The sequence below is a fragment of the Petromyzon marinus genome, chromosome 10 (assembly GCF_048934315.1).
Source record: "Petromyzon marinus isolate PM22_M1 ecotype Great Lakes invasive population chromosome 10, UKy_Petmar_22M1.pri1.0, whole genome shotgun sequence".
NCBI lineage: Eukaryota > Metazoa > Chordata > Hyperoartia > Petromyzontiformes > Petromyzontidae > Petromyzon > Petromyzon marinus.
The window spans coordinates 3411349-3425578 of NC_133676.1; the positions used below are offsets into that span (position 1 = coordinate 3411349).

At 52.3% G+C, this 14230-nt stretch overlaps 1 protein-coding gene across 2 annotated transcripts in view; it reads right to left on the reverse strand.

The window, feature by feature from the left end:
• LOC116941097 (gamma-aminobutyric acid type B receptor subunit 2-like) overlaps positions 1 to 14230 on the reverse strand; it is a 69356-nt gene that overhangs the window by 19156 nt on the left and 35970 nt on the right. For both annotated transcript variants that reach the window (XM_032951721.2, XM_032951723.2), the window contains 3 exons: positions 4348 to 4458; positions 2628 to 2852; positions 835 to 1017 (listed from right to left, as the gene is read on the reverse strand). In XM_032951721.2, coding sequence (XP_032807612.2) covers positions 835 to 1017; positions 2628 to 2852; positions 4348 to 4458 — 519 coding nt within the window. The remainder of the gene's footprint in view (positions 1 to 834; positions 1018 to 2627; positions 2853 to 4347; positions 4459 to 14230) is intronic.

Sequence of the window (14230 nt, forward strand, 5' to 3'; positions counted from 1 at the left end):
CGACCGCTTATTCCTCCTCCTCGCGCTGCGACGTAGTTCCCCCCCCCCTCGCCCGATCGCGTTATATCCAATTCGCATCCGCGTTATGAAAAATGCGTTCCCTAATACATTCATCGCGTTGTAACCAATTCGCGTGATGAAAGCAACACGCGGAGTTTTAGTAGAACAGACGGTATTGTCATCACGTGACCACCACGTCGCGACCCTGCGAGGTGGTGGCAACCGGGAGATGGTGGCAAGGAGACAGTGGGTGCCTGTGTGTTAATGCCAGCCAACGTGAGCCCAACAAATAACTAATCTCAGCAGGGACGATCTCAGTCCCAGAGGCCAGATTATGTTATTAGAAGCTGCCTATTGCCTCCACAATGTTGACAAGCATATACACATCTGTGTAAACGATCCACCAACCCTTACCTCCAAAGCACTGGCACCACAGCACGTCAATGACGCCGTTGTGTGTGTATGCGCGTGTGTCAGGGCACCAAAAACAAAGATCCCCCGTATAGCCTAAACAGACTGTTGGGGCAAGTGCTGTTCGAGAGCACCTACAGTATGAGGGGCTGGCTGGCCAGCACCACTCTCTCGGCCGCCTCTGTCTCCCCAGTGGCGATGTTTACTACACACCGCACCAGGTACTCATTTGAGGCTGAATCGACATAGGGGAGTCCCCGGGACCGGTTCAAATATCCGCCACTGTTTTTGGCCATGGACGGGAATCGAACTGGGGTGGCCGGGCTCGTAGTGCAGAGCGCTAACCACTGCACTACCGCTGGCGGTGTCAGGGCACCGCACACACAACACAGCAATGCCAGCGCGTGCCGCAGTGCCGGGCACCTGAGTGATGTACATGCGCAGGCGCTGGTTCTCAGCCTGCAGCCCCTCGAGGCGGCCGCTCGAGCTGTGGTTGACGCTGGACACGGAGGGCGGCGTACGCGCGTCCTCGCGCTTCTGCGCCTGCGTGAAGCGGAAGCGCCGGTTGCGCGTGGCCGCGTCCGGGTTCGTGCGCATGGCGATCAGCTGGCGGAGCACGCGGACAGAGACCCAGGAGGCGACCCGTGTGAGTGCGCACGGATCTTTTGGGGGGGCGAGCGTCCTCGGCGAGCGTCTATTGAGGTCGGCGCTGAGCACGCAGGAGCGTTGTGGCCGGCGCCGCACTCGGCCGCCTTTGCGTTTGATATTTACACCCTGCACAAGGTACTGATGTAAGGCCGAGTTGACCTAGGTGGAGGTTGTTGGGGGTTAGCTGACCATACTTCAGCCTGCTGGTCAGCGAGAGTTGGTGAAGACATCGACGTGGGAACATAGAAGTGCAGTACGATGCATTTGTCTGGACTGCCCTCTGCACCGCTAGCCCGATGGTAATCTGTGGGTGCGCGTCGTCGCCCATCCAAAGCTCCACCCAGGCTCATCCGGAGTGCGCCCCAAGACTGCATGAATAGCTGGCGCCTTGTCCACAGGCGTAGTGTGTACGTAATCCACGAAACCACGTCTCGCCATCAAGACTGGTCGACTGTTGCTATAAAACCACCTCTTTTGAGCTCATAAAAGAGGGGGTTGTTTTCTCGGAGTGACAACATCACATTTACCTCCTCTATTTAAGACGGAAACAGGAGGAGGATTTCTCCACAATTCTGGCTGTCGCCTGATGAGGCCGAGTTGTAATTACCGGTAAAACGTCACATTACTGGAATTGTAAATGTTGTGGGTTTACTCTCCAACACACCTGTGTGCTGAACCAGTAACAAATTGGCACATGTTGTTTACGTGACAAACCTTCCTAATTGTCTTTTTCGGTTGATGGCGGGTTTAACGACACATTTACTTTTCCGCGATCTAACCCCAAAACACCTCGATGATGGATAACATTGGTCGCGAAAGCCTCCTACGCAATAAACTCTTTGGCGCTCCGCCTGCCTGCCTGGTCTCGGGTTCCAACCGTCTCTCGCGACTCATTCTCTGCCGCCCACCGGACAGCAACAAAAAATATTTTCCCGAGCGAGCTTCTCCAATCGAATCCTAAATTCAATGTTAAAATCTCTCCCCTGGATCGGCTTACCTGCCGAGCGCCATCAGGCATTGTTGCTGGTGAATCTGTAATCATGGTTTCTCATGTTGCTAACGCCTCTTTCCATTACGGTCTTTTCCCTCTATCGCTGAGGCTGTGCCAAGTGACTCCTCCGCTAAAAACAAAAAAACACCTGAGGCTGTGGCCCCGAGGATCCTACCAACTACCACCCTCCGTAGCTGCACCAGCAGCCATCTGGAACTCCCTCCCACTGCACAGACGCAGCGGCATCCAAGCACCATCACATTCCGGTAGCAGCTCAAGGTTCTCATATGTTCAAGCTCACCTGTTCTGGCTCTCACCTGTCCAAGCTTTCACATGTTCATGCCATCACCTGTTCAGGTTAGCACATGTTCATTCTCACCTGCCCAGACTCTCCCATGTTCATGCTATCACATGTCCAGGCTCTCACCTGTTCAGGCTCTCACATATACAGCTCTTGATCCGCGCCTCCGTGTTCTCGATCGAACATTGCGTCCGATTCGCGAACTATCATTACGAATAGTATCCACGCGGCGAACACCCTACCTTCCGCCACGAGCACCACCTCCGCGCCGCTCACCTTGGGCATGAAAACGAGGCAGAGGGTGATGGTGGAGGAGAAGATGGTGACGAGGGCGACGGTGCAGTACTGCACGTTGGGCTGGTCGCGCGTCAGGAAGGAGACGGCCGCCCCGATGATGCACATGATGCCCACGTTGTAGACGCTCATGCCGATGTACTTGCTGTCGTTGAGCGCCGGGATCGACACGTTCCGCGTCTCCCATGCCAGGAAGCAGCCGAACACCTGCAGGGGACGGGCAGAGAAGCAGTGGGGTGGCACGGCCCTCTGCCCAATTTGCAGCCCCCCACCCGTACCAGTCTTAGGCCGGTTCCTGGGTTCGTTTTTGGTGCCGTGAGCCCCGACGCAGTTTCACCGCCCGCGTGCCCGAAAGCCACTGCAGTGCAGCCGTCACTCGTTCGCGACGTTCAGATCATTCAGTGTAGGGACGCACATTGCACAGGAAGAATGCTGACAAAGTGAACGGGTGGCAATTTCGTAATAATTACAAGATTAATTTTCACAAGGATCTTGCATTGGGATGTTGCAGTCAATTTCATGAGTGAGTGGTTAGTTTCATGCACGAGGAAACCAGAGTGGCACAAAGTTCTGCACAGATTGATTTACAATCCATTGTTTATGGCTGCCATCGCCTGGCAACCTGGCACCTATGGGTCATCAGCCACAGCAGAACGCTGTGTGGGCGGAATTTGGAGGGTCCATTTACAGAAGATTTCAGCATTAATATCAAAGCTACTAACACTCAACAGTCGCAAACTACCAAAAAGCTTGCGCGTGGAATGACATCAAATAATCACAACTTGAAAATACATTTCTACAAACTTAAAAAAAAAATATTACATATAGCTACTGTATTAAAATGTCGCATAATCAGAAATGCACGAAAGTATTCGTCCTTAAATCATTTAAGATGCCGAACGCGCCCATAAATGATTGAACGCGCGCCCCGTGTGCTCCCTCGAGAGCACGTGACACGCGCGGTCACGTGGCACCCTCAGCCGACTCGGCCTCACGGCGGGCACACACACAGGCACGAAGATCCCCCAGATAGTCTTAACTGTAGGGGCAAGTGCTGTTAGTGAGTAGCACTTTTGAAGCGCGGCACGGGAAACGAGGCACGGGGCACGAGGGGGTAGGGTGGTCAGCATCACGACCGGCTGCTGCCTTTGTCTCCCCAGTGGCGATGTTTACACACCGCACCAGGTACTCATTTGAGGCCGAGTTGACCTAGGGGAGGACCGTTTCTGATAATCGTTATTGGTCTTGAATAGCTGCGTTTGTAGTGCAGCGCGCAAATCACTACTCTACCGCTCCCCACCACATACAAAGATCCCCTGTAAAGCCTTAACAGACTGTTGGGGCAAGTGCTGTTAACGAGCACTTATGAGGGCCGGCACGGCACAGGAGGGGGTGGGTGGCCAACACCACGCCCGACCGCCTTTGTCTCCCTAGTGGCGATGTTTACACACCCCACCAGGTACTCATTTGAGGTTTAGTCGACCTAGGGGAGGCCCAGGACCGGTTCAAATAATTGTCACTGGCAGTGAGCGGGAATCGAACCTGGGTCGCCAGGTCCATAGCGCAGCGTAGCGCTAACCGCTACACCACCGCTCCCATGACACATGTACACACACACACGGGCACACACACACACAGGAGCTGGCCTCGCACAGACACGCTCGCACGCCCACGAGTGGAAGAGAGGTCTTTCCATACAGACCATGAGGAGGCCCTTGTAGGCGTAGACGATGCTGAGCCATATGGTCATGTGAGTGCTTTCGCAGTGCTCCAGCTGGGGAAGGATTGTGAAGTCCTCCCCGCCCTCGGGATGCTGCAGCAGCAGCGGGGGCGACACGGTCGCGTCAAAAGAATAGAATTAGGCGACGTCGATATTTACATTCACACGGGCCGAGGGCGCTTCGAGGGGCTTACACCTTTGTCGTCGCTTTTCGAGGGAGACCTGGATGACAAAAAACAAATCAACAGCAAAGACACACAACACACTCCGCTGGCGTAGGCTTTGTCGCGGTTGTGCCAGTTGTGTGTTTTGATGTCCGACGTTTCGCACCACGTGCCGTTGCTTGAACGCCGAACAACAACAACGCAACACATGGGAGTGACAAGGAGGGGATTTTCATAATAAAGGGTTTTTTGGGTGAGATCGCGTAAGTATGAATGTATCAAAACCCTCCATCACCCGACACAGCCAATCAGTAAGGGATTCGTCACGTAAACAAAGCGCCAAATAGTTACTCCTTCAGCACACCGGTGTGTTGGAGAGTAAATGTACAACATTTACAATTTGTTGTAAATGATGCTGGTAATTGGAACCAGCATCATCGGGCGATTTGCCAGAATGGTGGAGAAATCCTCCTCCTGTGTCGGTGTAAAACAGAGCAGCAGCAGCAGCAGGACGACGTCATCACTGAACCCATGAGCTGCAGAGATCAGCGGCGGAGGAGGAGGGAGGTGTAATTTTATACTAGATTAGTAATCAGTTAATTAGTATGTGTTTCCTCTGTAAGGAATTATAATTGTGATATGTATTACTTAGTAATACGCTTCCTGGGATTTTAATGTGTAGGCTTTCACGACCAATCTGTCATCACAATATATATATTTTTTGGCCGAGATTGCGTGATTAAAATATGCTGTCGTACACCCCTCCTCCACCCGACGCGGCCGATTAACAAAGCTGTCACGTGTACTAGACGTGACGGTGTTCTTCGCACCTCCGATTAGAGCGGTTGGCTACGTACGGTGCGAAAGAAGTCCAGCGTACAGTAACACACACACACGCATCACTGCTTCAGCAGCACCACTCGGAATATGGTGCGAGAGCGATCCACACACATTTAACAATTTGGTAAATTTTCTGATATCCCGCCGTAACCACCACTGAAAGGTCAGACCAGCCAATTGTTGACCGTGTGCGGATCGCTCTCTAGCAACGCACCAAGGTATGTACTGCATGTTGAACTTCTTTCACACCGTTCGTAGCCAACCGTGCTAATCGGCGACTGGATGTATTTGACCTCTGCAGCGCTCTGCTGCAGCAGTCACAAATCGGCACGTTCCGTTCAACTTTATTAGATTGACCGTGTCGGGTGGAGGAGGGGTTTTACGAGACATTTTTTTTTTGCTCGCGCGAACTGACCCCAAGCGATCAGTTGCAAATCAAACACCGGGGGGGGGGGGGGGGGGCGCCGCGGCGAGCGCAAACTAACGGCGTCAACGTTGAGAGCGGCGCCAGGGGCGATGAGATGATGATGGTGATGATGAGATGATGGTGATGATGGTGGTGATGGTGGTGATGGGATGATGGTGATGATGATGAGATGATGGTGATGAGATGATGGTGGTGATGAGATGGTGATGATGATGAGATGGTGGTGGTGATGAGATGATGGTGGTGATGAGATGATGGTGATGATGAGATGATGGTGATGATGAGATGATGGTGGTGATGAGATGATGGTGGTGATGAGATGATGGTGGTGATGAGATGATGGTGGTGATGAGATGATGGTTGTGATGAGATGATGGTGATGATGATGAGATGATGGTGATGATGAGATGATGATGGCGATGAGATTATGATGAGATGATGTTGGTGATGATGAGATGATGATCGTGATGAGATGACCTCTGCGGTGTCGAGACTCTGACATTCGGAAGCAGCCGTGTCGAGCGCGGAGCGATGGCCGAGTGTGGCGAGGGCAGCAGCGGCCACGGGGGTCGACGCGGTGCTCGGGAACAGGCACCAGGGGGGGACGGGGGGGGGCAGGGGGATGGGATCGGTGCGAGAGATAGCGGCAGAGAAAGAGGCGGAGGAGGAGGAGGCGGTGGATGTGTCCGTGCGAGCAGAGCGATGACCTTGAGCCGTGACGGGCGCAACCGCAATTGGACGAATTCACAATCGCAGAGAGAACGCATCTAAAATAAGCAACCGTGATGAAAGTAAACCCCGCAGGTGGGGTTCTGCTGCGCGGCGGCGTGTGGATCCACCACAATTGATAGAGAAGAGGGGACGTGTCATTTCCTGGGCAGGCAGTGGAGCACTGGCGCAGCGGTTAGCGCGTTGCGTTGCTACAAAACCGCGGCGACCTCTGTTCGATTTCTCAGTCACGGCTAACATCAGTGGCCAGTGATAAATTAACTGCTCCCATCCCACAGCTTCACCAACCAGCAATGACCAGCGTGGTGAGGTATGGTCAAACAATCCCCGTGATTGGGACGGCTTGCCTTTTGTGTCGACGCGGATTGACAGTGCTGTGTAATTATAATGATTTACTAAATTACTGGGGGAGAGGGGATTTTGGGAAGCAATTTTAATGGCGGGAAGGGAAGTGCTCAGCTAAGGGATGGGTAGCGATACCGTCGGGGCAGCCACACCGTCACGTGACCACCTGTAGACGCGTGGTGGTGATGGAATTACGTTTTCCAAAATGTCACTCTTCACGAGAATGTCATCCATAAAATAAAACAAACACAGAACAATATGTATACGTCATTGTTTAACTGTTTTGGTTTGTTTAAAATGCTGCTTTTAAAACACGTTATTACCGCATTTCGGAAGACATGAGACCTTTTACAAAAAAACCTGTCACAGAATAAACCATATACATAATGCGTTACACGTAGCCCGGTATTAGAAACGTGTCCTCTGTTATGCCGAAGGGCAGAAAAATGTGGACTTCATTAGCTCAGAGCCAGCACCGTCACATCACACTATCCTAACAGCTCGCATATTTCAGAGGAGCTGGCGCAGCCGGGGAGCGTGTGTTGCAGATTAATGGGTTCATTTTGCACTTGAATCACAAAAGCCGTGAGATTTACTGCGCTTGCTACACGCACCGCGCACCGCCGTCTCCCTCCGACGGCCTTGCGGGGGTGGCGGGGTGGGCGCTGACTTTATTGCCGACCAGCTGCAAAGGCTGCAAAGGCCTAAACCCCTCCTGGGTCGTTAGTCAGACGCATTAGCTCTGCCTCCAAATGCGGTGGTGGGAGAGCTGGAGAGCGTGGCTACTTACGACGTCCCTTCTCCTGCGAGTGGTGCTGGAATTGAACCACTCACTGAAGGGTTCCGGTTTTCCCAGATTGTCCTCTTTTTGAGGAAGCTGTTTTATTTCGAAATCGAAGTCTTCCCCAGGACGTACGAAAAAAATACGGACCAATTGGCGGTACACCGGTGCGGCATAACACACCGATCCTGATAAAACAGCCTGAAATCGAAATTTGAACCAGCAAATCTGTTTATTTATCAGTCTTTAACTGACCCTGTCGCCGAGTTTGGCGCGATTCGAATGTTTATTCAGTCTCCTGAGAATTGCAAAAAAAATGTCAATTTTGACGGTTGATTTGGCCGACCAAGACGACGAGTGCCTGGAGCAGCAGCAGCAGCAGCAGCAGCTCTCTTGCGTTGCGTTACGAGCCTGAGTTGGGACTGGAGCATCATTATGATCGTTGTCGTCTTGAACCACCGATGGATAGTGCGGCAAGTCAAGCATTGGGATCGTTCGGGTTAGGTTTAGGGTTATTGTAATGGCAACAATAGATGAGGTCAAAATATAAATCTTCTCGTGACTTTACCGAAAGAACTAAGAATATGAATCCCTGCAGTCACGAAAGCTTTAAATACAAAAGCAAATGCTATTTAAGGACAAGGTTTTCCAATGTAGGCATAATTGTTCACGAAAGGTCAGTGCTTGTATTTCTTCAACCCAAACCCTCCGACCAAACCTCAAGTCTGCCCAGGGCACGAGGAGTCAAAACACGGAGCAGACAATCGTCATCAGGCTGGGTGCTGCTAAACGGCAACAGACTGTGAAGCTTCTTCGTGTTCAGCTGCTCAGAACGGTCGTCTTACGACTGCCTCGACATCACCGGAACTGATGTTGACGCAGCACCCCAAGATTTTCTGACCGGGGTTGCAGATCGTAGGGAAATTTTAAAAAAATATTGCGAAAATTGTGCTTTGTTTATGCTGGCGTACCGCACTACGTTAAAATCTATTTTGTTGTTAGTTGCATCATAATAATAACAGAACACCACCTCAAGACAATGCATTCACATGCAGTTCTCTCCTCTGCTGGTTTTGTGGGGATGTACTTTTCCTCTTCCTGTGAAGTGTCACAGTCCAATGTAAGGTGGAAACCCTAGCCACAAGGTAACAACACGCCGTGATGTAAGAACCCCCTCACCACCCCCTCCGCCCCCCACGTTACCACCACACATTTGAGAAGAAGAAGAGAAAAATATACCTTCCGTTCCAAGACAACCTCAACTCCCACTGGGAGCCTGCGCTCGAGCATATGCGTAGCGTTCACTCAAATCCTGCCCTCGTCTTTATTTACATCGTGACGGTCTTCCTGCTCGCATTCGGACGTAAATCGAAACTGTATTTTGCCAAGCCCAAGGTCGAAATGCGAAATGAAAGGAGCCGAGCGCGCGCCACGGTGCGCGATGGACGGCAGCGGCCACCGCGAGCGGCACCCGCTGCCGTCCGGACGCCTGCACGCTGCCGAAACCGTTGCGTGCGTGCGTACACAATGCGCATGTCGCTTCAACATTTCCCTGCGAAATGTTCGCCGCACGATGTGTGCTCCTAGGCCCGTGTTTGCGTTTTAATGAGGGCATCCCCCCCACTTCCCACCATTTCGCCTCCCCTCCTTTCACGACCCCCCTCCCCGCTCCACCAACCTTTGTACCCCGCGACACATTTTAATCCGGTGCAGCAGCACTGGACGGGCGTGGAGCCTCATTGCGACGTTTAATTCCCCGCGACTCCCACCTTTGAATATGGTCATTCAGCGCAAAAATAACCAGGCATTGCCCTGACCGTTTGTCTGGCCTGTCGCGCTGTGTGGATTGCATCAGCGGTGAACCTTGGACCCGAACAACAACTCCATTACAGATCAATTCCAGCCCTGTCAGAAATGTCTCCTTGCTCGAGGCGGTGGCTCACGGGACGCGCGGTGCCGGGGGTGTTGCGGCCTCGGTGCGGTGACAAGCGTTAAGGTGGCAGCTACGGATGCGGCTCCACCACCACCACTCTCTCTCGCTCCTTGCATGGGTGCAAAGACAAAGATCCTCCGTATAGCCTTAACAGACTGTTGGGGCAAGTGCTGTCAGAGAACACCTATGAAGGCCGGATCGGCACACGACGAGGTGGGTGGCCAACACCTCGACCGACCGCCTTTGTCTCACCAGTGGCGATGTTTACACACCGCACCAGGTACTCATTTGAAGCTGAGTCGACCTAGGGGAGGTCTAAGACCGGTTCAGATAATCGTCACTGGTGTTGGCCGTGAGCGAGAATCGAATTCGGGTACCCAGGTTCGTAGCGCAGCGTAGCGCTAACCGCGACACTAGCGCTCCCCATGACTGCAGCAGTGCACATACACACGCACACGCCCATACACACACACACGCACACACGCACACACACACACGCCCATACATATACACACACGCCCATACACACACACGCCCATACACACACACGCCCACACGCCCATACACACACGCACACACACACGCCCATACACACACACGCCCATACACACACACACGCACACACACACACGCCCATACACACACACACGCCCACACACACACGCACACACACGCACACACACACACGCCCATACACACACGCACACACGCCCATACACACACACGCGCGTGGTACGACAGAACCGAGGCGCCGTCCCACACAAATCCTGGCGTGGCGGGCCTGGCGCGAGTGACAACTCCCGACAGTGCGCACGGAATCTGTTACACACGGAGCGCGTGGGACCCAGTTTCGGTATCCATGACCTGGGACACCTGAGCAAAAAAGACTGGACTCTGTCCGGCTCCACCCCCTTCCCCCCCATGCGGTTGCGTCAATTGGCTCGCAAGTTCCATCGTAGTGGGGGGGAAGGGTGTCGAGTGAGCCATACCAGCCCGAGCGCGATCCATGTTAGATGGGGCATAAAATTTATACAACCTAATAAAACAGCGATTTGTCACTACAGTCTTGTGAATATTGTTCACGTTAAAACGTTAATATGAATAAACAGTCATAATTTTATTTTGTATTGTATTTTTTGGGAGGAGGGGGGGGCATTTCAGCCCGTGGCCACGCGTGTGCTGTTTGGACTCGGCTGCCAAAGGGCGGTGTTGAGCCAAGGCGCGTGCCTGCGAGGCGACGTGACGGCCAGGGGATCAGTTTGGGGGGGCGGGGGGGGAGCTCGTCTCGGATGCAGCAACGCGTTCGCTCTCATCGCATCTACACGGCACGACGCGCATCCGATTGTGCGCGGGGCACCACGCACGCTCGCAGCGTCGTTCATGTACGAGGTGCCTCTGTAAGATGTGTAGGCTTTGACTTTAACATAGCCATTTCTGCGACCAGTCACAAGCTAATCCCTCAACTTTTCAATGCTAAATTCTCCTGTTTGATATGTAAACCCCCTTTGTCAAGGTGCTTCACTTCTCTCAACCAGCTTAAAAGACACGCTGCGAAGCTTAGCAGCGTTCACTGTAGCTCTGTCGTCCCGACAGGTTTGTTCCTATCACCTGAAGAAGGCCACTTGTGTTGTGGCCGAAACGTCGTGAGAATTGTATTGTTTTATTTTATCATTTTATTCTCATTCTACGTGACTTTACCGAAATGACCCAAAAAGATGAATCCTTGCAGTCACGAAAGCTTTAAATCGAAATTTAAAGTCGTTCATTCTCTTTGCGTGGTGTGCGACGATTGACGTTCTCTAGCCGTCCCGTGCCGGAGGAGCCGTTTTACAGAAGCGGCTGCGGCGACGCAGCTCTGTCCTGCGGAGTGCCCCTTCTGAGACGGCACAAACACAGCGACCACTCTCACGTGAAGGGGATTTGTCCGTCGGATGCCACGATTGTGAGTGTGACGTTCATTTTTGACGTTCGAAAAATCCCAACGCATTTGACGTGACGACACGGGGCAGTGTTCTGCTATTTGCGTGGTCAAACAGCTTCAAAACTTGCCCCACGGCCCTGCAATTCCCGCGTGCCGAACACTCCGAGGCACCGTAATGACGCCCTAATTGAGGCGCTCCCTCCGTTCTCGGCGAGCCTTGCAAATGAATTCCATTCGTCTCGACGGGCGTCCGATGCGTCTTCGTGAAAGCGGAACGAGTTTGGAAAGAAAAAAAACGAGACTAAGAAAAATAATCTGATTTCATTTGAGCGCCGGCTTGAACATCGAAGAGCATTGACGCGGCGAAGGCGACAAACAAACGGGGTGGTCGGCACATCGCCTCCTGGATGCGGTCCGGGGTTCGCAGCCCCTCCACGCTCAGCGCTCGACCGCCCGCTGCCATCATTACCATTATCTAGATCAAGAATGATGGCTCTTTCCCCCTCTCCGAGGTGGCAGCATAGACACGCTCAAGGAGAAATGAATCAATTTCATTGCGCCATGTTTACTCTTGCAGGCAGAGTGACGTTCCGGCCCCACCGTGGGACCGATCGGAGGCACTCATCCTAGACATTTCGGGAACTGTTAGCCCTTCGCACACGCGAGGCATTCCAGACAACGTCGCCCCTCCCCCCCACCGCATCGCTCCGCTTTTGCAGCAATCCCTGTCGCAATTTCCACCGACATCCCAGATAGATTGATGTCAACGTAACTCAATGGGAATGCTGATGAAGGAGATGGGGCGATGAAACCGGCTCGTATGCAGGTGTTAGGCACATGCATGGCATTGCAGGATCACCATAGATGGTGGCGACTTGGGGAGGCCTTCATCCAGCAGTGAATAGACCATGGCAGATAATGAGAGTGCAGGAGAAGTACTCTCCACTGTGTAGAGATGTTAACTACCTCGCCTACTTTACAGGAGGTTGTGGGTGCGATCCCGACCCTGATGCCTGTATATTTGGAGTTTGCATGTTTGCATGTTTGCATGTCCTCTGGGTTTTCCTTCCACATTTTAAAACATACGCTTAGAGTATTTGGCTGCTCTAAATTTCAACATAATAAGCCACTTCGTTGAGCAATCATATGTGGCCAGGTCGCTTCTGAAAAATAGATCTATAGCTCAGTGGGCCTTACCTGGTAAAACACAAAAATAAAAAGCATCGTTTAGTCTCGTTTTAAACATCAAAATGCCTCGCTGCATTTGGATGTTTGGCGTTTGGTACATTGGACTGAAGCCAGTGCACCTTGCAAGAAAACCCAAGCATTAATAATAGGGTTTTTCCCCTTTTAACTGGCAACAAAACTGAAACCTTTTTACAGCGATTCATGTCTGCATTAACCACAATACCTGCAGTCAAAATGCAAACAAAAACATACTATGACAATATATGCATTGTCCTTGAAACTGATTGGTCCACACCAAGGGACGGCTTTCTTTTGAGCCTCGACGTACAACGCATCTGGTCGAGCACCAAGCATGTGACGTACCAAGCATCTGGTCGAGCACCAAGCATGTGACGTAAAAGCAAATAAACTTGTGTAGATGAAGGAATCCACTGCTGCACGGCAACTTCCTGGCCAACTCGCAGCCCAAGCCCACCTGTCGCTCGTCATTCCCAAGCAGTTCCCCATCCGAGTCCAAGCCAGGCTCCAAGCAGCTTACCCGCCGATACCCTACAAGGTCGGGCCCACTCACAGGATGCCTCGCGAGCGATATATAATCGTGCTCTTGCCACTTTAAATTACTATTAAACTAAACTACCTGTATTTTTTTTTCATATTACCAGGTAAGGCCCACTGAGCTAGATAAATCTGTTTTACAGACAGCCTGGCCACATTTTCACTGCTCAACGAAGTGACTTAGGGGCCGTCCACAAATGACGTCACGCGATTTTGGACGATTTTTGACCCCTCCCCCCTCGTCACACGGCGTCACAAAGTCAGACCCCCCTCAAATATGACGTCACCAAGCTCTGCCCACCCCCCCCCAAATAAATCATGCTTCAAATCGCTTTAAACTATTGTCATTGTAGTGCGTATTTAATGTGGCGCTGCACTCTGATGTTGTAGGAGAAAATATTTATTAAAAAGTCTATTTAATTAAGTAGAACGTGTTGTCTGTATTTATTTAAAGTTGCGCATTTTGATGTGACGTCACATTTCTCAACCCCCTCGTCACACATCGTCACAAATGTCTGACCCCCCCCCCTCCCTCTAGGTGCGTGACGTCATTTATGGACGGCCCCTTATGTGGAAATGTATATCAGTCAACTATTGTAATGTGACGGGAAACATCGGAGGACCTGGAGAAAAATCCACGCAATCACAGTGACAACATGCAAACTCCAAATATGCACAACCTCCTGTATACCAGACGAGGTCATTAACACATCGCCACGTCGTACAGAGAACAATTGCCGATGACGTCCAAATGAAATGCGCGAAGCTCGCTTCGCTGTGAATCAATTAAAACGGAGGCACGCCGCGGCTTTTTCACGCTGCGAGTGAGCCAATGTCCGCACGTGGCTCCAGCGTCTGCCGCTAGCCGCGTCCGCGCTGGCTCCGGGGAAAGCCACCCGGCGCTGGCTGATGACAGGCGCCGGGTCCGAGCAAGCGACGTGGGGCGCCCACCGCGAACGAGGACCCCGCGCCGCTGCCGCGT